The 23,491-nt window shown below is 54.1% G+C and overlaps 1 protein-coding gene across 1 annotated transcript in view; it reads left to right on the forward strand.

Moving 5' to 3' along the window:
• Positions 1-23,491, forward strand: part of KIF5C (kinesin family member 5C) — a 94,031-nt gene that overhangs the window by 18,138 nt on the left and 52,402 nt on the right. The window contains exons 4-7 of the mRNA XM_066575191.1: positions 880-984; positions 2,620-2,668; positions 16,390-16,445; positions 18,369-18,456. Coding sequence (XP_066431288.1) covers positions 880-984; positions 2,620-2,668; positions 16,390-16,445; positions 18,369-18,456 — 298 coding nt within the window. The remainder of the gene's footprint in view (positions 1-879; positions 985-2,619; positions 2,669-16,389; positions 16,446-18,368; positions 18,457-23,491) is intronic.

Here is a 23,491-nt window from a genome sequence, read left to right on the forward strand (position 1 = left end):
AGCTTCCTGGTCAGGTGTTTGAAAATCCCCGCCTCCAGTAAGCGCTGCCTCTGATTGGTTCTTGAGCGTCGCAGCTCTGCCAATCACAGCCAGCGCTTCCTTGAAGCAGGGATTTTGAACCTCCAATGCAGGAAACGCTGACCGAAGACTTCAAACAAGTGTCGGGGACCTTCAAGGAGAAGTGCGGAGTAATACATGTGCGGGGGGTTTTTTTGTGTTTGTTTTTTTGTTTAAATGCAGCTAGGGCTTATTTTAGGGCTTTTACAGTAGGATTTTCTACTGTAAAAGTTGCAATGCACCGCACGAAAACCGCGTTTTCATGTGCTGCAACGGAAAGGAAGGTTTCATAGGGAAACATAGGCTACAAAACCTCATAAATTGCAGCAATATTTAGCAACCCCTGATGTAGCAGGCAACAAAACCCTACTAATGTCAAGGAACCCACTGGAATGCCCATCGCTTTTTTTTTTTTTTTTTCCGCCCGTGTGAAACCGTCCTTATGAAGAGGTTGGTTAGGCGGATCCCTCTCTGCATTGCTGAAAGGCTTAGAGGAATTGCTGCGGTGGAGAAACCTTTGCCATGTGTACACCATAAGGGCAATGTCTAGTGGGACCGCATCCAGTAGGTCCTTGACCTTCACGAACCTTGGCTGTAAATACAGCACCATGTCTGAAATAAACTCCATGCAAGTACCCACTCGGCTCGGGCCCTACTCTGTGTCTCAGTATGGGGCCCCGTGCGAGGACCACAAGAAATGTGACATCTACTCCTTGGGCTACACCAATCACAGATTAAGAACCTCAAAACAAGACGGAAGCTGCCACCATGTAGGTTTTCACCTGTAATGCCTCGTTCTGCTAATGTCCCATCTCTCCTCAGGGGAAGCTACACGATCATCAGCTCATGGGGATCATCCCAAGGATCGCACAGGACATATTTGATCACATCTATTCCATGGATGAAAACCTAGAATTTCATATTAAGGTAAATGCGATTTATTCGCCAGGCATCAAATACAAGAACAGAAAAAAACCTTGGAAACTGTATTGCTTCATTTGCCCTGCGGAGGCGCTGCTCGGTAATTGAACACTTGCTGTCACTGTCTTTCAATTGATTACCGGAGGCCTTTCTATTTCTGCGGACACTGAGATGTTGTTACTTCAAACCCAGCGCACCTTAGACTGAAGGATATACATTTACCCTTTGCTTCACGGAATCTGTAGTCATGATTTGTTAATGTGAATGGTGAAGGGAAGCATCCCCAATCTGCGGGTGTGTCCTCAGCGGGGTCTGCTCTCTGGACAATCCCTAATTGTTAGAAGGGTTCCTTGACACCCAGTGATCAGCTGTTTTTTGTTGGGAATTCTGGCAGTAAGTGTTTAGTTTCCCTGCAGCGCCCCCACAGAGGAAATGAAGTATTACACAATGCCCATTCACATCAATGAATTATCTGTGTAATTTATAACCGCTCTCCACTTTGGATGAGGATCTTGTTAAATTATAATCCCTATTGGGGTGTATAAAAAAAGGACTTTCTAAACCGGACAGCCCATTTAACTCTATTTAAGGATGCAACAAGTTTTTTTCCATCTCCACCTTTCAAAAGCTACAACTTTATTTTTCCATCGATATAACAGTATGAGGGCTTGTGCCTGGTGAGGTGAGCTGTAGTTTATTTGTATCATTTTGGTATGCATCTAATGTATAACTTTTAGGAAAAAAATATACATTTTGCTTTTTTTTTTCTTGGTACCATTTTGGGTACATATTACTTTTTTGATCACTTCGATTGATTTTTTTTAAATTTTCTTTGCAAAAAAATTGCTATTTTTTTTACATACATTTTTATTTTATTTTTTATTTCCTGTATGGGACTTGAACCTGCGATCCTATGATTGTTCCGATAATGCTGCAGTGTATTATCACTATTTCTGCCTATGATAAACCATGGCAGACCCAAACGCCATTGATTGGCGTCCAGTTGCCATAACAACCCATCAGCCCTCTGTGATTTCATGGCAGAGGGCTGATGATGTCATAGAGGAAGCACCCTTCCTCTGTTAACCCCTTACTTGTCACGATTAATGTATGAGGTTAACAGCAGGAAGTCAGCTGTCAGTCACAGCTCGGCTACTGAGCCATCTACGTGCTGTAAGTATGTGATGTTTCACCTTAACCTGCCGCTTCCCACGATGCATGTGTAGTCATGGGGTGATTAAGGGTTTAAAGCATAGAACATTAAAAGGCTTATCTGCTTTTGTCAATGCTCTATATATTTTAAAAGTCCTCCAATAATAAGGTGATGCCAGCTTGTCCCACTACTGGGATCCCCAGAAATCAGCGGTAATCTGCAGAGAATCTGGCAGCAAGTGCTCAATTTCCCTGCAGCGCCACCACAGGTGAACTGAAGCATTACATTATGCCGATTAAAGAGGGGAGACTCTTTGTAGCTGCTCCCACCTTAACTGATGTATATCTCAAATAAGGGTGCCCACCTATTGACTCGGAATGCCATGATGGGGTATGTGATGCCAGGGCTTATAAACCAGACAACCCCTTTAATAATCGATATGACCGTGTAACTGCGGGCCATGATACAGTCTTGCTTTTCTCTTACAGGTGTCTTACTTTGAAATCTATTTAGATAAAATCCGGGATCTGCTGGATGGTAAGAAGAGTTTGTGTGAACTGCGCCTGTATCACTGCTGTACGTGCTGTATCACTGCGTGTACGACGCCATGGCTCGTGTTGGTGCTGTATCACTGGGTGTACGGCGCCATGGCTAGTGTTGGGGCTGGATCACTTGGTGTACGACGCCATGGCTCGTGTTGGTGCTGTACCACTGGGTGTATGGTGCCATGGCTCGTGTTTGGCGCTGGATCATTATGTGTACGGCGCCATGGCTCATGCTGGTGCTGTATCATTGTGTGGACGGCGCCATGGCTCGTGTTGGTGCTTGATCATTGTGCGGCGCCATGGCTCGTGTTAGTGCTGTATCACTGGGTGTACGGCGCCATGGCTCGTGTTGGTGCTGTATCTTTGTGTGTATGGCGCCATGGCTCGTGTTGGTGCTGTATCACTGGGTGTACGGCGCCATGGCTCGTGTTGGGGCTGGATCACTGGGTGTACGGTGCCATGGCTCGTGTTGGGGCTTGATCACTGGGTGTACGGTGCCATGGCTCGTGTTGGGGCTGGATCACTGGGTGTACGGCCCCATGGCTCGGGTTGGCGCTGGATCATTGTGTGTACGGCACCATGGCTCGTGTTGGGGCTGGATCACTGGGTGTACGGCGCCATGGCTCGGGTTGGCGCTGGATCATTGTGCGGCGCCATGGCTCGTGTTGGTGCTGGATCATTATGTGTACGGCGCCATGGCTCGTGTTGGGGCTGGATCTTTGTGTGTACGGCGCCATGACTTGTGTTGGTGCTGGATCATTGTGAGGCGCCATGGCTCATGCTGGTGCTGGATCATTGTGTGAACGGCGCCATGACTTGTGTTGGTGCTGGATCATTGTGCGGCGCCATGGCTCGTGTTGGTGCTGGATCATTGGGTGGACGGCGCCATGGCTCGTGTTGGGGCTGGATCACTGGGTGTATGGCGCCACGGCTCGTGTTGGTGCTGGATCATTATGTGTACGGCGCCATGACTTGTGTTGGTGCTGGATCATTGTGCGGCGCCATTGCTCGTGTTGGTGCTGGATCATTATGTGTACGGCGCCATGACTTGTGTTGGTGCTGGATCATTGTGAGGCGCCATGGCTCGTGTTGGTGCTGGATCATTGTGAGGCGCCATGGCTCGTGTTGGTGCTGTATCATTGTGTGGACGGCGCCATGGCTCGTGTTGGTGCTGGATCATTATGTGTACGGCGCCATGGCTCATGTTGGTGCTGGATCATTATGTGTACGGCGCCATGGCTCATGTTGGTGCTGGATCATTGTGTGAACGGCGCCATGACTTGTGTTGGTGCTGGATCATTGTGCGGCGCCATGGCTCGTGTTGGTGCTGTATCATTGTGTGTACGGCGCCATGGCTCGGTGGGGGCTGTATCATTGTGTGTACGGCACCACGGCTCGTGTTGGGGCTGGATAATTGTGAGGCGCTATGGATCGTGTTGGTGCTGTATCATTGCGTGGACGGCGCCATGGCTCGGGTGGGGGCTGTATCATTGTGTGTACGGCACCATGGCTCGTGTTGGTGCTGTATCACTGGGTGTATGGCTCCATGGCTCGTGTTGGTGCTGTATCATTGTGTGTACGGCGCCATGGCTCGTGTTGGGGCTGTATCATTGTGTGTACGGCGCCATGGCTCGTGTTGGGGCTGGATCATTGTGTGTACGGTGCCATGGCTCGTGTTGGGGCTGGATCATTGTGTGTACGGCGCCATGGCTCGGGTTGGTGCTTGATCATTGTGTGTATGGCGCCATGGCTCGGGTTGGTGCTGTATCATTGTGTGTACGGCGCCCGGCTCCTGTTGGTGCTATATCACTGGGTGTACGACGCAATGGCTCGGGTTGGTGCTGTATCATTTAGTGGACGGCGCCATGGCTCGTGTTGGGGCTGGATCTTTGTGTGGACGGTGCCATGGCTCGTGTTGGGGCTGTATCATTGTGTGTACGGCACCACAGCTCGTGTTGGGGCTGTATCATTGTGTGTACGGCGCCATGGCTCGTGTTGGGGCTGTATCATTGTGTGTACGGCGCCATGGCTCGGGTTGGGGCTGGATCATTGTGTGGACGGCGCCATGGCTCGGGTTGGTGCTGTATCACTGGGTGTACGGCGCCACGGCTCAGGTTGGTGCTATATCATTGTGTGGACGGCGCCATGGCTCGTGTTGGTGCTGTATCACTGGGTGTACGACGCCATGGCTCGGGTTGGTGCTATATCATTGTGTGGACGGCGCCATGGCTCGTGTTGGGGCTGGATCTTTGTGTGGACGGCGCCATGGCTCGTGTTGGGGCTGGATCTTTGTGTGGACGGCGCCATGGCTCGTGTTGGGGCTGGATCTTTGTGTGGACGGCGCCATGGCTCGTGTTGGTGCTGGATCACTGGGTGTACGGCGCCATGGCTCGTGTTGGGGCTGTATCACTGGGTGTACGGTGCCATGGCTCGGGTTGGGGCTGGATCATTGTGTGTATGGCGCCATGGCTCGGGTTGGTGCTGTATCATTTTGTGTACGGCGCCACGGCTCGTGTTGGTGCTGTGTCACTGGGTGTACGGCGTCATGGCTCGGGTTGGTGCTGTATCATTGTGTGTACGACGCCATGGCTCGGGTTGGTGCTGTATCATTTAGTGGACGGCGCCATGCTCGTGTTGGGGCTGGATCTTTATGTGGACGGCGCCATGGCTCGTGTTGGTGCTGGATCATTGTGCGGCGCCATAGCTCGTGTTGGTGCTGTATCACTGGGTGTACGGCTCCATGGCTCGTGTTGGTGCTGCATCACTGGGTGTACGGCTCCATGGCTCGTGTTGGTGCTGTATAATTGTGTGTATGGCGCCATGGCTCGGGTGGGGGCTGTATCATTGTGTGTAAAGCACCACGGCTCGTGTTGGGGCTGTATCATTGTGTGTACGGCGCCATGGCTCGTGTTGGGGCTGTATCATTGTGTGTAAAGCACCACGGCTCGTGTTGGGGCTGTATCATTGTGTGTACGGTGCCATGGCTCGTGTTGGGGCTGGATCATTGTGTGGACGGCGCCATGGCTCGTGTTGGTGCTGGATCATTGTGCGGCGCCATGGCTCGTGTTGGTGCTGGATCACTGGGTGTACGGCTCCATGGCTCGTGTTGGTGCTGGATCACTGGGTGTACGGCGCCATGGCTCGTGTTGGTGCTGGATCACTGGGTGTACGGCGCCATGGCTCGTGTTGGGGCTGGATCACTGGGTGTACGGCGCCATGGCTCGTGTTGGGGCTGGATCCCTGGGTGTACGGCGCCATGGCTCGTGTTGGGGCTGGATCACTGGGTGTACGGCGCCATGGCTCGTGTTGGGGCTGTATCATTGTGTGTACGGCGCCATGGCTCGGGTGGGGGCTGGATCATTGTGTGTACGGTGCCATGGCTCGGGTTGGGGCTGGATCATTGTGTGTATGGCGCCATGGCTCGTGTTGGGGCTGGATCACTGGGTGTATGGCGCCACGGCTCGTGTTGGTGCTGGATCATTATGTGTACGGCGCCATGACTTGTGTTGGTGCTGGATCATTGTGCGGCGCCATGGCTCGTGTTGGTGCTGGATCATTGGGTGGACGGCGCCATGGCTCGTGTTGGGGCTGGATCACTGGGTGTATGGCGCCACGGCTCGTGTTGGTGCTGGATCATTATGTGTACGGCGCCATGACTTGTGTTGGTGCTGGATCATTGTGCGGCGCCATTGCTCGTGTTGGTGCTGGATCATTATGTGTACGGCGCCATGACTTGTGTTGGTGCTGGATCATTGTGAGGCGCCATGGCTCGTGTTGGTGCTGGATCATTGTGAGGCGCCATGGCTCGTGTTGGTGCTGTATCATTGTGTGGACGGCGCCATGGCTCGTGTTGGTGCTGGATCATTATGTGTACGGCGCCATGGCTCATGTTGGTGCTGGATCATTATGTGTACGGCGCCATGGCTCATGTTGGTGCTGGATCATTGTGTGAACGGCGCCATGACTTGTGTTGGTGCTGGATCATTGTGCGGCGCCATGGCTCGTGTTGGTGCTGTATCATTGTGTGTACGGCGCCATGGCTCGGTGGGGGCTGTATCATTGTGTGTACGGCACCACGGCTCGTGTTGGGGCTGGATAATTGTGAGGCGCTATGGATCGTGTTGGTGCTGTATCATTGCGTGGACGGCGCCATGGCTCGGGTGGGGGCTGTATCATTGTGTGTACGGCACCATGGCTCGTGTTGGTGCTGTATCACTGGGTGTATGGCTCCATGGCTCGTGTTGGTGCTGTATCATTGTGTGTACGGCGCCATGGCTCGTGTTGGGGCTGTATCATTGTGTGTACGGCGCCATGGCTCGTGTTGGGGCTGGATCATTGTGTGTACGGTGCCATGGCTCGTGTTGGGGCTGGATCATTGTGTGTACGGCGCCATGGCTCGGGTTGGTGCTTGATCATTGTGTGTATGGCGCCATGGCTCGGGTTGGTGCTGTATCATTGTGTGTACGGCGCCCGGCTCCTGTTGGTGCTATATCACTGGGTGTACGACGCAATGGCTCGGGTTGGTGCTGTATCATTTAGTGGACGGCGCCATGGCTCGTGTTGGGGCTGGATCTTTGTGTGGACGGTGCCATGGCTCGTGTTGGGGCTGTATCATTGTGTGTACGGCACCACAGCTCGTGTTGGGGCTGTATCATTGTGTGTACGGCGCCATGGCTCGTGTTGGGGCTGTATCATTGTGTGTACGGCGCCATGGCTCGGGTTGGGGCTGGATCATTGTGTGGACGGCGCCATGGCTCGGGTTGGTGCTGTATCACTGGGTGTACGGCGCCACGGCTCAGGTTGGTGCTATATCATTGTGTGGACGGCGCCATGGCTCGTGTTGGTGCTGTATCACTGGGTGTACGACGCCATGGCTCGGGTTGGTGCTATATCATTGTGTGGACGGCGCCATGGCTCGTGTTGGGGCTGGATCTTTGTGTGGACGGCGCCATGGCTCGTGTTGGGGCTGGATCTTTGTGTGGACGGCGCCATGGCTCGTGTTGGGGCTGGATCTTTGTGTGGACGGCGCCATGGCTCGTGTTGGTGCTGGATCACTGGGTGTACGGCGCCATGGCTCGTGTTGGGGCTGTATCACTGGGTGTACGGTGCCATGGCTCGGGTTGGGGCTGGATCATTGTGTGTATGGCGCCATGGCTCGGGTTGGTGCTGTATCATTTTGTGTACGGCGCCACGGCTCGTGTTGGTGCTGTGTCACTGGGTGTACGGCGTCATGGCTCGGGTTGGTGCTGTATCATTGTGTGTACGACGCCATGGCTCGGGTTGGTGCTGTATCATTTAGTGGACGGCGCCATGCTCGTGTTGGGGCTGGATCTTTATGTGGACGGCGCCATGGCTCGTGTTGGTGCTGGATCATTGTGCGGCGCCATAGCTCGTGTTGGTGCTGTATCACTGGGTGTACGGCTCCATGGCTCGTGTTGGTGCTGCATCACTGGGTGTACGGCTCCATGGCTCGTGTTGGTGCTGTATAATTGTGTGTATGGCGCCATGGCTCGGGTGGGGGCTGTATCATTGTGTGTAAAGCACCACGGCTCGTGTTGGGGCTGTATCATTGTGTGTACGGCGCCATGGCTCGTGTTGGGGCTGTATCATTGTGTGTAAAGCACCACGGCTCGTGTTGGGGCTGTATCATTGTGTGTACGGTGCCATGGCTCGTGTTGGGGCTGGATCATTGTGTGGACGGCGCCATGGCTCGTGTTGGTGCTGGATCATTGTGCGGCGCCATGGCTCGTGTTGGTGCTGGATCACTGGGTGTACGGCTCCATGGCTCGTGTTGGTGCTGGATCACTGGGTGTACGGCGCCATGGCTCGTGTTGGTGCTGGATCACTGGGTGTACGGCGCCATGGCTCGTGTTGGGGCTGGATCACTGGGTGTACGGCGCCATGGCTCGTGTTGGGGCTGGATCCCTGGGTGTACGGCGCCATGGCTCGTGTTGGGGCTGGATCACTGGGTGTACGGCGCCATGGCTCGTGTTGGGGCTGTATCATTGTGTGTACGGCGCCATGGCTCGGGTGGGGGCTGGATCATTGTGTGTACGGCACCATGGCTCGTGTTGGGGCTGGATAATTGTGAGGCGCCATGGCTCGGGTTGGTGTTGTATCATTGTGCGTACGGCGCCACGGCTCGGGTTGGTGTTGTATCATTGTGCGTACGGCGCCACGGCTCGTGTTGGTGCTGTATCATTGTGTGTACGGTGCCATGGCTTGGGTTGGGGCTGGATCATTGTGTGTATGGCGCCATGGCTCGGGTTGGTGTTGTATCATTGTGTGTATGGCGCCATGGCTCGGGTTGGTCCTGTATCATTTAGTGGAGGCCCCATGGCTCGTGTTGGGGCTGGATCTTTGTGTGGACGGCGCCATGGCTCGTGTTAGTGCTGGATCATTGTGCGGCGCCATGGCTCGTGTTGGTGCTGTATCACTGGGTGTACGGCTCCATGGCTCGTGTTGGGGCTGGATCACTGGGTGTACGGCGCCATGGCTTGTGTTGGGGCTGGATCACTGGGTGTGCGGCGCCATGGCTTGTGTTGGGGCTGGATCACTGGGTGTACGGCGCCATGGCTCGTGTTGGGGCTGGATCACTGGGTGTACGGCGCCATGGCTCGTGTTGGGGCTGGATCATTGTGTGTACGGTGCCATGGTTCGGGTGGGGGCTGTATCATTGTGTGTACGGCGCCATGGCTCGTGTTGGGGCTGGATAATTGTGAGGCGCCATGGCTCGGGTTGGTGTTGTATCATTGTGCGTACGGCGCCACGGCTCGTGTTGGTGCTGTATCATTGTGTGTACGGTGCCATGGCTCGGGTTGGTGCTGTATCATTGTGTGTACGGCGCCATGGCTCGTGTTGGTGCTGTATCATTGTGTGTACGGCGCCATGGCTCGTGTTGGGGCTGTATCATTGTGTGTACGGCGCCATGGCTCGTGTTGGGGCTGGATCATTGTGTGTACGGCGCCATGGCTCGGGTTGGTGCTGGATCATTGTGTGTATGGCGCCATGGCTCGGGTTGGTGCTGTATCATTGTGTGTACGGCGCCCGGCTCCTGTTGGTGCTATATCACTGGGTGTACGACGCAATGGCTCGGGTTGGTGCTGTATCATTTAGTGGACGGCGCCATGGCTCGTGTTGGGGCTGGATCTTTGTGTGGACGGTGCCATGGCTCGTGTTGGTGCTGGATCATTGTGCGGCGCCATGGCTCGTGTTGTTTGCTGGATCACTGGGTGTACGACGCCATGGCTCGGGTTGGTGCTGTATCATTTAGTGGACGGCGCCATGGCTCGTGTTGGGGCTGGATCTTTGTGTGGACGGTGCCATGGCTCGTGTTGGTGCTGTATCATTGTGTGTATGGCGCAATGGCTCGGGTGGGGGCTGTATCATTGTGTGTATGGCGCCATGGCTCGGGTGGGGGCTGTATCATTGTGTGTATGGCGCCATGGCTCGTGTTGGGGCTGTATCATTGTGTGTACGGCGCCATGGCTCGGTGGGGGCTGGATAATTGTGAGGCGCTATGGATCGTGTTGGTGCTGTATCATTGCGTGGACGGCGCCATGGCTCGGGTGGGGGCTGTATCATTGTGTGTACGGCACCATGGCTCGTGTTGGTGCTGTATCACTGGTTGTATGGCTCCATGGCTCGTGTTGGTCTGTATCACTGGGTGTATGGCTCCATGGCTCGTGTTGGTGCTGTATCACTGGGTGTACGGCGCCATAGCTCGTGTTGGGGCTGTATCACTGGGTGTACGGCGCCATGGCTCGTGTTGGGGCTGGATCACTGGGTGTACGGTGCCATGGCCTGTGTTGGGGCTGGATCACTGGGTGTACGGCGCCATGGCTCGTGTTGGGGCTGTATCACTGGGTGTACGGCGCCATGGCTCGTGTTGAGGCTGTATCACTGGGTGTACGGTGCCATGGCCTGTGTTGGGGCTGGATCACTGGGTGTACGGTGCCATGGCTCGTGTTGGGGCTGTATCATTGTGTGTACGGCGCCATGGCTCGGGTTGAGGCTGTATAATTGTGTGTACGGCGCCATGACGTGGGTGGGGGCTGTATCATAGTGTGTACGGCACCACAGCTCGTGTTGGGGCTGTATCATTGTGTGTACGGCGCCATGGCTCGTGTTGGGACTGTATCATTGTGTGTACGGCGCCATGGCTCGGGTTGGGGCTGGATCATTGTGTGTATGGCGCCATGGCTCGGGTTGGTGCTGTATCATTGTGTGGACGGCGCCATGCTCGTGTTGGTGCTGTATCACTGGGTGTACGGCGCCACGGCTCAGGTTGGTGCTATATCATTGTGTGGACGGCGCCATGGCTCGTGTTGGGGCTGGATCTTTGTGTGGACGGCGCCATGGCTCGTGTTGGGGCTGGATCTTTGTGTGGACGGCGCCATGGCTCGTGTTGGTGCTGGATCACTGGGTGTACGGCGCCATGGCACGTGTTGGGGCTGGATCACTGTGTGTACGGCGCCATGGCTCGTGTTGGGGCTGTATCACTGGGTGTACGGTGCCATGGCTCGGGTTAGGGCTGGATCATTGTGTGTATGGCGCCATGGCTCGGGTTGGTGCTGTATCATTTTGTGTACGGCGCCACGGCTCGTGTTGGTGCTGTGTCACTGGGTGTACGGCGTCATGGCTCGGGTTGGTGCTGTATCATTGTGTGGACGGCGCCATGGCTCGTGTTGGTGCTGTATCACTGGGTGTACGGCGCCATGGCTCGTGTTGGTGCTCGATCATTGTGCGGCGCCATAGCTCGTGTTGGTGCTGTATCACTGGGTGTACGGCTCCATGGCTCGTGTTGGTGCTGCATCACTGGGTGTACGGCTCCATGGCTCGTGTTGGTGCTGTATAATTGTGTGTATGGCGCCATGGCTCGGGTGGGGGCTGTATCATTGTGTGTAAGGCACCACGGCTCGTGTTGGGGCTGTATCATTGTGTGTACGGCGCCATGGCTCGTGTTGGGGCTGTATCATTGTGTGTAAAGCACCACGGCTCATGTTGGGGCTGTATCATTGTGTGTACGGTGCCATGGCTCGTGTTGGGGCTGGATCATTGTGTGGACGGCGCCATGGCTCGTGTTGGTGCTGTATCACTGGGTGTACGACGCCGTGGCTCGTGTTGGGGCTGGATCTTTGTGTGGACGGCGCCATTACTCGTGTTGGTGCTGGATCATTGTGCGGCGCCATGGCTCGTGTTGGTGCTGGATCACTGGGTGTTCAGCTCCATGGCTCGTGTTGGTGCTGGATCACTGGGTGTACGGCGCCATGGCTCGTGTTGGGGCTGGATCACTGGGTGTACGGCGCCATGGCTCGTGTTGGGGCTGGATCCCTGGGTGTACGGCGCCATGGCTCGTGTTGGGGCTGGATCACTGGGTGTACGGCGCCATGGCTCGTGTTGGGGCTGTATCATTGTGTGTACGGCGCCATGGCTCGGGTGGGGGCTGGATCATTGTGTGTACGGTGCCATGGCTCGGGTTGGGGCTGGATCATTGTGTGTATGGCGCCATGGCTCGGGTTGGTCCTGTATCATTTAGTGGAGGCCCCATGGCTCGTGTTGGGGCTGGATCTTTGTGTGGACGGCGCCATGGCTCGTGTTAGTGCTGGATCATTGTGCGGCGCCATGGCTCGTGTTGGTGCTGTATCACTGGGTGTACGGCTCCATGGCTCGTGTTGGGGCTGGATCACTGGGTGTACGGCGCCATGGCTTGTGTTGGGGCTGGATCACTGGGTGTGCGGCGCCATGGCTTGTGTTGGGGCTGGATCACTGGGTGTGCGGCGCCATGGCTTGTGTTGGGGCTGGATCACTGGGTGTACGGCGCCATGGCTCGTGTTGGGGCTGGATCACTGGGTGTACGGCGCCATGGCTCGTGTTGGGGCTGAATCATTGTGTGTACGGCGCCATGGTTCGGGTGGGGGCTGTATCATTGTGTGTACGGCGCCATGGCTCGTGTTGGGGCTGGATAATTGTGAGGCGCCATGGCTCGGGTTGGTGTTGTATCATTGTGCGTACGGCGCCACGGCTCGTGTTGGTGCTGTATCATTGTGTGTACGGTGCCATGGCTCGGGTTGGGGCTGGATCATTGTGTGTATGGCGCCATGGCTCGGGTTGGTGTTGTATCATTGTGTGTATGGCGCCATGGCTCGGGTTGGTCCTGTATCATTTAGTGGAGGCCCCATGGCTCGTGTTGGGGCTGGATCTTTGTGTGGACGGCGCCATGGCTCGTGTTAGTGCTGGATCATTGTGCGGCGCCATGGCTCGTGTTGGTGCTGTATCACTGGGTGTACGGCTCCATGGCTCGTGTTGGGGCTGGATCACTGGGTGTACGGCGCCATGGCTTGTGTTGGGGCTGGATCACTGGGTGTACGGCGCCATGGCTCGTGTTGGGGCTGGATCACTGTGTGTACGGCGCCATGGCTCGTGTTGGGGCTGGATCACTGGGTGTACGGCGCCATGGCTCGTGTTGGGGCTGGATCATTGTGTGTACGGCGCCATGGCTCGGGTGGGGGCTGTATCATTGTGTGTACGGCGCCATGGCTCGTGTTGGGGCTGGATAATTGTGAGGCGCCATGGCTTGGGTTGGTGTTGTATCATTGTGCGTACGGCGCCACGGCTCGTGTTGGTGCTGTATCATTGTGTGTACGGCATCACGGCTCGTGTTGGTGCTGTATCATTGTGTGTACGGCGCCATGGCTCATGTTGGTGCTGTATCATTGTGTGTACGGCGCCATGGCTCGTGTTGGTGCTGTATCATTGTGTGTACGGCGCCATGGCTCGTGTTGGTGCTGTATCATTGTGTGTACGGCGCCATGGCTCGTGTTGGGGCTGTATCATTGTGTGTACGGCGCCATGGCTCGTGTTGGGGCTGGATCATTGTGTGTACGGTGCCATGGCTCGTGTTGGTGCTGCATCACTGGGTGTACGGCTCCATGGCTCGTGTTGGTGCTGTATAATTGTGTGTATGGCGCCATGGCTCGGGTGGGGGCTGTATCATTGTGTGTAAGGCACCACGGCTCGTGTTGGGGCTGTATCATTGTGTGTACGGCGCCATGGCTCGTGTTGGGGCTGTATCATTGTGTGTAAAGCACCACGGCTCGTGTTGGGGCTGTATCATTGTGTGTACGGTGCCATGGCTCGTGTTGGGGCTGGATCATTGTGTGGACGGCGCCATGGCTCGTGTTGGTGCTGTATCACTGGGTGTACGACGCCGTGGCTCGTGTTGGGGCTGGATCATTGTGCGGCGCCATGGCTCGTGTTGGTGCTGGATCACTGGGTGTACAGCTCCATGGCTCGTGTTGGTGCTGGATCACTGGGTGTACGGCGCCATGGCTCGTGTTGGGGCTGGATCACTGGGTGTACGGCGCCATGGCTCGTGTTGGGGCTGGATCCCTGGGTGTACGGCGCCATGGCTCGTGTTGGGGCTGGATCACTGGGTGTACGGCGCCATGGCTCGTGTTGGGGCTGTATCATTGTGTGTACGGCGCCATGGCTCGGGTGGGGGCTGGATCATTGTGTGTACGGTGCCATGGCTCGGGTTGGGGCTGGATCATTGTGTGTATGGCGCCATGGCTCGGGTTGGTCCTGTATCATTTAGTGGAGGCCCCATGGCTCGTGTTGGGGCTGGATCTTTGTGTGGACGGCGCCATGGCTCGTGTTAGTGCTGGATCATTGTGCGGCGCCATGGCTCGTGTTGGTGCTGTATCACTGGGTGTACGGCTCCATGGCTCGTGTTGGGGCTGGATCACTGGGTGTACGGCGCCATGGCTCGTGTTGGTGCTGGATCACTGGGTGTACGGCGCCATGGCTTGTGTTGGGGCTGGATCACTGGGTGTGCGGCGCCATGGCTTGTGTTGGGGCTGGATCACTGGGTGTACGGCGCCATGGCTCGTGTTGGGGCTGGATCACTGGGTGTACGGCGCCATGGCTCGTGTTGGGGCTGAATCATTGTGTGTACGGCGCCATGGTTCGGGTGGGGGCTGTATCATTGTGTGTACGGCGCCATGGCTCGTGTTGGGGCTGGATAATTGTGAGGCGCCATGGCTCGGGTTGGTGTTGTATCATTGTGCGTACGGCGCCACGGCTCGTGTTGGTGCTGTATCATTGTGTGTACGGTGCCATGGCTCGGGTTGGGGCTGGATCATTGTGTGTATGGCGCCATGGCTCGGGTTGGTGTTGTATCATTGTGTGTATGGCGCCATGGCTCGGGTTGGTCCTGTATCATTTAGTGGAGGCCCCATGGCTCGTGTTGGGGCTGGATCTTTGTGTGGACGGCGCCATGGCTCGTGTTAGTGCTGGATCATTGTGCGGCGCCATGGCTCGTGTTGGTGCTGTATCACTGGGTGTACGGCTCCATGGCTCGTGTTGGGGCTGGATCACTGGGTGTACGGCGCCATGGCTTGTGTTGGGGCTGGATCACTGGGTGTACGGCGCCATGGCTCGTGTTGGGGCTGGATCACTGTGTGTACGGCGCCATGGCTCGTGTTGGGGCTGGATCACTGGGTGTACGGCGCCATGGCTCGTGTTGGGGCTGGATCATTGTGTGTACGGCGCCATGGCTCGGGTGGGGGCTGTATCATTGTGTGTACGGCGCCATGGCTCGTGTTGGGGCTGGATAATTGTGAGGCGCCATGGCTTGGGTTGGTGTTGTATCATTGTGCGTACGGCGCCACGGCTCGTGTTGGTGCTGTATCATTGTGTGTACGGCATCACGGCTCGTGTTGGTGCTGTATCATTGTGTGTACGGCGCCATGGCTCGTGTTGGTGCTGTATCATTGTGTGTACGGCGCCATGGCTCGTGTTGGTGCTGTATCATTGTGTGTACGGCGCCATGGCTCGTGTTGGGGCTGTATCATTGTGTGTACGGCGCCATGGCTCGTGTTGGGGCTGTATCATTGTGTGTACGGCGCCATGGCTCGTGTTGGGGCTGGATCATTGTGTGTACGGTGCCATGGCTCGTGTTGGGGCTGGATCATTGTGTGTACGGTGCCATGGCTCGTGTTGGGGCTGGATCATTGTGTGTACGGCGCCATGGCTCGTGTTGGGGCTGGATCATTGTGTGTACGGCACCACGGCTCGTGTTGGGGCTGTATCATTGTGTGTACGGCACCTTGGCTCGTGTTGGGGCTGTATCATTGTGTGTACGGCACCACGACTCGTTTGGTGCTGTATCATTGTGTGTACGGCGCCGCGGCTTGTGTTGGTGCTGTATCATTGTGTGTACGGCGCCATGGCTCGTGTTGGTGCTGTATCATTGTGTGTACGGTGCCATGGCTCGTGTTGGTGCTGTATCATTGTGTGTACGGCGCCACGGCTCGTGTTGGTGCTGTATCATTGTGTGTATGGCACCACGGCTCGTGTTGGGGCTGTATCATTGTGTGGACGGCGCCATGGCTCAGGTTGGGGCTGTATCATTGTGTGTACGGCGCCACGGCTCGGGTTGGGGCTGTATCATTGTGTGTACGGCGCCGCGGCTCGTGTTGGGGCTGGATCATTGTGTGTACGGCGCCATGGCTCGGGTTGGTGCTGTATCATTGTGTGTACGGTGCCGCGGCTCGTGTTGGTGCTGTATGGAGGATGTGATGTTGTCTTGATATGGATCAGTGCAGCTGAGTGAATGGGACTCCGTGATCTGTGGGGATCCAGAGGTTGAGAAAAAATAAACTATACAACTTTCGCCAGATGTAACTTCTTCCTTTATGTATTTCCCTGCAGTGTCTAAAACCAACCTGGCCGTGCACGAAGATAAAAATCGTGTCCCCTACGTGAAGGTAGGTGTGCTGTCTGTCGGCCGTCCACATTTGTTAGCACTAATCAGTCCCAAGCGTTGTCTTCTGAACACTTAGACTATGTTCATCTGTTTTCGGGTGTTCAGTTTTTCTGCTCCTTTATGGGAGCAGGAAAAGGGAATCCCCCTAGCATATGGCAAAACCGAACGGCGCCGAACGGACCCTATTGACTTGAATGGTGTCAGTTTGGTCTCCATTCAGCTGCCTGGCATTTTATTGGATGACCAAGTCCTGTTCTGCAGGATTTTTTCTTTCGGAGGTTCCCATAGTCTAACTGTCTCAGAAATGGACCAGGTTGCCCCCTGTCATACATTTTTGTAGGTCATCTACGCATTACGTATATAGCGGCGCTGGGCTTGTCATCTCTTCGTTGGTTTTGTGGTAAACTAGTAGAGGTCGATCAGTAATTTATCTGTAGCCCCACTTATAACACATTGGAATATCACTTGTACCAAATACACCATCCTACCAGAAGCATTTGGTCTTCAGTAGAATGGATTGTGCCTTATTAGCATGTCACGTGTCCCAAACCATGGTACATACGTTGTAGACCCTCGGGGGTGTCAGCCATAGTGTTTGATGGGAGCTGCACGCTATTGGATATACGGGTTATGCCGCTGCACACAAGCCGTCCATTATGAAGCTCGATGTATCGGCCCGTCTACAATGATGCAAGAAGATTGTCATTGGACAGTTGAGGAATGGAAGAACGTTTTATGGAGTGACTCATCGTGCTACTCCATCTTCACATCATATGAATAGACCCGGGTGTGGGGGATCCTGGGGAACGCTGCCTGCCGGAATGTGTTATACCAACAGTTAAGGACGGCGGAGGTTCTGTTACAGTCTGGGGATGTTTTATGTGGCATGGTCTCCATCCGTTGGTGGTAGCACCATGATGTGGACCCTGACATTCTAGACAATAATGTGCTGCCAACAATGTGGCAATACTCTGGGTATGGTCGGCCATACTTCCAACAAGGCAACGGTGCCTTGTCACACCTCACCCTGTTTTACGTTGGTTGGAGGATATGGAAGTTCCACGATTGGACCGGCTGCACTGAGTCCCGACCTGAACACTACTGATCATCTCTGGGATCAACTGGAACGTCGGGTCAGTAAATATGAACAGTGTCTATCCTTGAGAGAATCACCAGGTGTTTGCAGGATGAATGGAGGGAAATACCAGCTGAAGTGTATCAGATGTTAGTAGAAAGTATGAAGAGTATCCAATGTCATTAGAGCCCAAAGAGCTCCAGTAAGTATTGACATATGGAAATAAATACTGCTTGTAATTCTTGCTCGGGGGTGCAGTTACTTTTGGTAGGATGGTGTAACTGTCTCAGCTCTTCTACATCCGTATATCAGAACTGCTTCTTGTAATCCGCAGGCAGGAAATGCTTGTTATGACCTCTCTTTAAAGGGGTTCTACCACCAAATACATTTTTCTTCTATCTACGGGATCGGGGATAAAAGTCTGACTGTTGGGGGTTCAACCACTAGACCCCCAGTGATCCAACGAACGGCACCTTTGAATGGAGCAGATGCATGACCACCACTCCATTCAGTTCTATAGCACAGGCGGAGACCACTGCACTAAGCAATCTCTCCAACACGTGGAAGCGATGGAGCGATGGTCACACGTGTGCCCCACATGAGGCTGACGAATGTGTCGCTCTTGGGATCGCTGGGGATTGCAGTGATTGGACCTCCGGAGATCTGGCATTCATCCTCTCTTCTGCGGATAGCCTATAACTATCTCTAGTAGTAAAACCCCATTAGCGTTGGTTCTTTCCAGTCCCGCCGTGACATTACCAGCTTGTACCTTTAGTTGTTTCCGGCTGCGCACACCTCGTCTTTAACCGTGCAGTGACTATTGTCTCCATGTTACGTTGATCCATTTAGGGCTGCACAGAGAGGTTTGTATCCAGTCCAGAGGAAGTGATGGATGTGATAGATGAAGGGAAGACGAACAGACATGTTGCAGTCACAAGTAAGTTACCGATGACCCGTCCTATAACTTCATCCAGGCCAGAGTGTGAGTTTACAAAAAAGCTTGGCTCTTTTCTTCCAGAAACAGCGCCACTCCTGTCCAGAGGCAGTGTCTGGTATTGCAGCTAACTCATCCGAGTGAATGCAATACCAAACACAGCCTTTTTTAATCTCGTATTAATCCCTGTAATTGTAGGCCTTCTGGGCGGATTCTAGTGGCTTTACAGCCCGTTTTCCTGCTTGCAGAAGATGAAAGCGATATATGGTACATGATGGATGATAATTTGGAGCTTCGTTCTTTAGCACCCATATATAAATGTTCCGTCTTGAGTCATCCAGGCGATGCCTGCGGCTCCCCGAGTTACTGCATCAGCAGACTAATCATGCCTCACCTCTCACCCACCGCATTCCCTGCCCTTCTAACCCAAGCGCTGGTCACCTGCATGCGCCGTGCAGTCCGCTGCTCGCATCTTCCATGCATGCAGAGTGAACCAAGCTGTATACTCCTTGACTTCACCTCACTGCGCATGCAATGGAAGATGTGAGTAGACGAACGTATGGCGTGTTCACGCTATTTCAGTGCGACGGCAGCTGGGGGAAGCGGTGGTCTAGGACGTGATTAGTGTGCTGATGCAGTGACTTGGTGAGCTACAGGCAGTGCCCAGATGACTCGAGGCTCGAATCTACGTACAGGGTGCCAAAGAATAAAAAGAATTTGGGAATGTTAATCTGTGCTTTTTAGACCAATTCATGTGTGTGATGCATTGAACACGTTGGATAGCGCCGTGGCAGCGGCTAAATAGTGACACCGTCCCTTTTATGGCTTCCTGGTCCGACTCTGTTAATCGACTGACTATTTTTGTATTAGAAAATGTTGCAGGCAATAAACGATGAGTACTCGCTATTCGGATCGCTTCCTCCCATTGCTTGCTGTCGGTAATGAAGAAAACTGTAACCACACCTACCTCGGGGGCTGATTGGTGGATCCGTAGAACCACGATCAGATGGGCTGTCATGGTGTGGCCAATGGAAAAGATGGTCAGGCAAGGCTTGATGAGATAGACCCGTGCGGGTAGATGGTCGGGGTAGCTGACCCGTGCGGGTAGATGGTCGGGGTAGCTGACCCGTGCGGGTAGATGGTCGGCGTAGCTGACCCGTGCGGGTAGATGGTCGGCGCAGCTGACCCGTGCGGGTAGCTGGTCGGCGCAGCTGACCCGTGCGGGTAGCTGGTCGGCGCAGCTGACCCGTGCGGGTAGCTGGTCGGCGCAGCTGACCCGTGCGGGTAGATGTGTTTCAAAATATGTTTATTCGTTTAACTTTACATGTAACAGGTTGCGTGCTTGTATCTCCATTGTTGGCAGGTTTATGTACAATAATGTTGGATGTTTATCTTGCAATGATACAAAGACACATTGTTTGCTAATTTCCATCAGATAACTAAATGGTCAATAAAACCTTCAACTATGAAACCAACTACCTTTAAGCGTACCCCTCCAGAGGATCAGGCGCGAGGAGACCCGTCAGACGGGTGGGCGATCCGCCCTGCATCCCCATCGGCTGGGCCTCCCGAGGGAAGGAATATAGAGCCCTCTTTAGTTTAAACCAGAATCAAAATAAATTTTAGCTGTTGTATTGGGCTACCCTGGCACGCGTGGAAATAAAAAACTGTATAAAGAAGAATAGAGGATAGGGGGGGGGGATGTTAGGGATGTTGGGCTTGGGTAGGGGGTAGGGTGTTGGGTTCCCACCTCTCTCGTGTAGATATTGTGGTTAAGGTGTCGTTATGGTAAGTGCTTAGCACCATGTTGAGGTTAACCCCAGTACCAGGCCTGGCTTAAGGTCAAGGCTGAGGCTAAGTTCCGTCCATCAGTCCACTGAAGGGTTCCGTCCCCGTCTCCTAAGTCGCCCCCTCTTCGAGCCACCTGGAGAACGCTGGTGAACCCTTGAAGTCTATCCATGCGTTCCATGCGCTATGTATGTCATCTGTTGTCTGGCTCGGATCTCGGTCCGATCTCACAAGTTCCTCCATGTATTTAATAGATTCCAGGGCATTCACCCAGGTCACCCTCGGCATCGCCCCCTCTTGTCTCCAGTGTTGGGCTATGGTATGCCTCATAGCCATGATGAAGTGTCTCAGTAACCCTTTTTTGGCGTGAGATAGAGAGCCTGGTAACATAGAGAGGAGGGCGATCTCGGGGGACAGGTTCAGGGGGGGATCTACTTACCGCTCCGTACAGTCTGGCAACATCACCCCACAAGGGAGCAACCATCGGGCAGCTCCACCATATGTGATGCATAGTGCCTACCTCTGAATGGCACCTCCAGCACTCGTTTGGTATTTCCGGGAAGATTCTGTGGAGCTTGTCCGGGGTCCTGTACCATTGAGTTACTATTTTGTAATTTAATTCCTGGGCTTTAGCCGATTATTGACAATTTGTGTGTGAGGGTATAGGATTTGGTCCTCATCTCAGTCAGACTCCCTTCGCCCGCTCATTGATCAACAACCCATACAGCAGAGATACTACATGTGTTGGGGGGGGGGGGGGTGCTGTCGACATATATTTTCTCAAATGGGGTGAGCTCCGCCGTGAGTGACTCGGGGGCTTTGAGGGTCCTTATATAATTTCTCACCTGGAAGTACTGCATCCAGTCTCCTGGCCTTGATCCGGGTCCCTCCCTCAGTTCGTTCAAGGGACGTATCCCATTCGCGTCTACGATCTCCCGGATCCGCGGGGTCGGGCTACTTGGCATAAAAGCCAGATTTGAATTAGATCTTGTGGCAGGGATTTGCGGATTCCCTACTAGGGGTGTCAGAGGGCCGGGGATCGTTACTACCTGTCCTCCTCTCGTGAGGCGGGCCCAGGCTTGGATCAGGCTTAGGGCGAGGGGTGTGGCTCCTTCCTTTTTCCAGTCTACCCTACCCGGGATCCAGAAAGCCCCGCGTAGATCGAAGTGGTTTTGACCCAACTCGATGGCCACCCAAGATTTCTCGCCGGTGCAATGTATTGTATCCAGGATACAGCTACCTATCGCCGCCCTGTGATATAGTTCGAGATCTGGCAGTCCTGCCCCTCCCAAGGATTTAGGCCGGGTCAAAATCTTGTAGCTTATTCTGGGGGGGGGGGGGGGGGGAGTTTTTCCAGACAAATCTGCCCATGAGTTTCTGTAGGCGAGTGAAGAACTGTCTTGGGAGGTCCCAGGGGACTGTCTGGAAAACAGGATACAGGATTCTAGGTAAGATGGTCATTTTTAATGCGTTAATTCTTCCAAACCAGGAGAGTTGCAGCCTGGACCACCCCTCTAACTCCAACTCCAGTTTTGTCAATAAGGGGCTATAGTTCAGTTCGTAAGTCAGGGAGGATTTAGCTGGGATTTGTATCCCTAAGTATGTCAAGTAACTCTTTTTCCATTGGAAGGGGAAGGCATCTCTCAATGCGTCGATTTCCAGAGATGGTAGGGTAATATTAAGAATTTCGGACTTTAAAATTACTGAGCTTCCCAAATCTGGACAGCTCCCTAAGAATTCCTGGCAGACTGATCCGGGGGTTTGAAACGTATAGTAGCAAGTCGTCCGCGAAGATGGACAGCTTGTGGTCTCTGTCTCCGTCTTTCACGCCCTGTATGTCGGGGTTATTTCGTAGGGCTTCAGCTAAAGGTTCCATTACTATAATGTATAGGGTCGGAGATAGGGGGCAGCCCTGTCTGGTTCCGTTCCTGATCTCGAATGAGTCTGATAGTATTCCGTTAATTCTGATACGGGCGGAAGGGGAACTATATAAGGCCATAATCCAGGAGAGGATTCTCGGTCCCAGGCCCACCCACCCCTCAGCGTCTCCTCCATGAAGCTCCAGTTTACCCTGTCAAAGGCTTTTTCTGTGTCCACAACAAGCAGGCACAGGGGGATAGCTGATCTATGAGCGATGTTGATCAGAGAGGAGGTTTTAATCGTATTATCCTGTGCCTCCCTGCCCGGGACGAAGCCCACCTGATCCGTGTGGATCAGTTGAGGGGTGTGTGGATTTAGTCTATTAGCTAGGATCTTGGAGAAAATTTTGAGGTCATTGTTGATGAGGGAGATGGGCCTCTAACTATTACACGGTAAGGGGTCCTTTCCTGGTTTCAGGATAACTACTATATGGGCTTGTAGTGCCTGAGGGGGGAAGGGGGAGCCCCGGGAGACCGCGTTGAAGGCCGCTAGCATGAGTTCTGCTATCTGACCGCCGCATTTTTTATAGAACCTCGGGGTAAACCCGTCTGGTCCGGGGCTTTTCCCTACTTTCAGGTCCTTCATAACCTGCGTTAGTTCTGCGTGGGTGAAGTCCTCCTCAAGTGTTTCGGCTACCTCGGGTAGGATGGTTTTGGAGATGTTTTGTTGTAAGTGGTGGTTGATGTCGTTGGCTTGAGTAACTGAGCCCAATTCCCCTGGGCGCAGGATGTTGTAGAGCTTGGCGTAGAATGTCCTGAAGGTCTCTAGTATCTCTCCCGGGGCGTATACTGTATTTCCCGTCTGGGTGTTTATGGATAAAATGTTTGTCTGGGGAGCTCGTGGATGCAGGGCTCTTGCGAGCCATCTTCCACTTTTATTGCCATATTCGTACCATCCTGCCCGAAATCTGTCCCTCAGGTGCAGGGTGTTCTGGTCTAGAATGGAGAGGATCTCGTGTCTTATATTTGTTATTTCCATTAGCAAGGTGTCTGAGCTCTTTTTTTTTTATTCGCATTCTCTCTCGTCTCTAGGGCCAGTAGTAGCTGTTTTAGATTTAATGACCTTTCCCTCTTGAGTCTCGCGCCGTGTGACATGAATACCCCTCTCATTACACATTTCAAAGCCTCCCACTTGATCGGGGCTGGAGTAGGGTCCGACTCGTGAGACTCAAGAAAAATTGTTATGGTTCTGGATAAGTCGCTCATACAGGTTGGATCTCTAAGTAGGTTATCGTTTAATTTCCAGTTGTAACCTCTATAGTCCTGCCTTCTGGGGCTTAGCTCGCCATATATAGGGGCATGATCTGACCATGTAAAGTTACCGAGTGAGC

This window comes from Eleutherodactylus coqui, chromosome 8, assembly GCF_035609145.1.
Source record: "Eleutherodactylus coqui strain aEleCoq1 chromosome 8, aEleCoq1.hap1, whole genome shotgun sequence".
Lineage (NCBI taxonomy): Eukaryota > Metazoa > Chordata > Amphibia > Anura > Eleutherodactylidae > Eleutherodactylus > Eleutherodactylus coqui.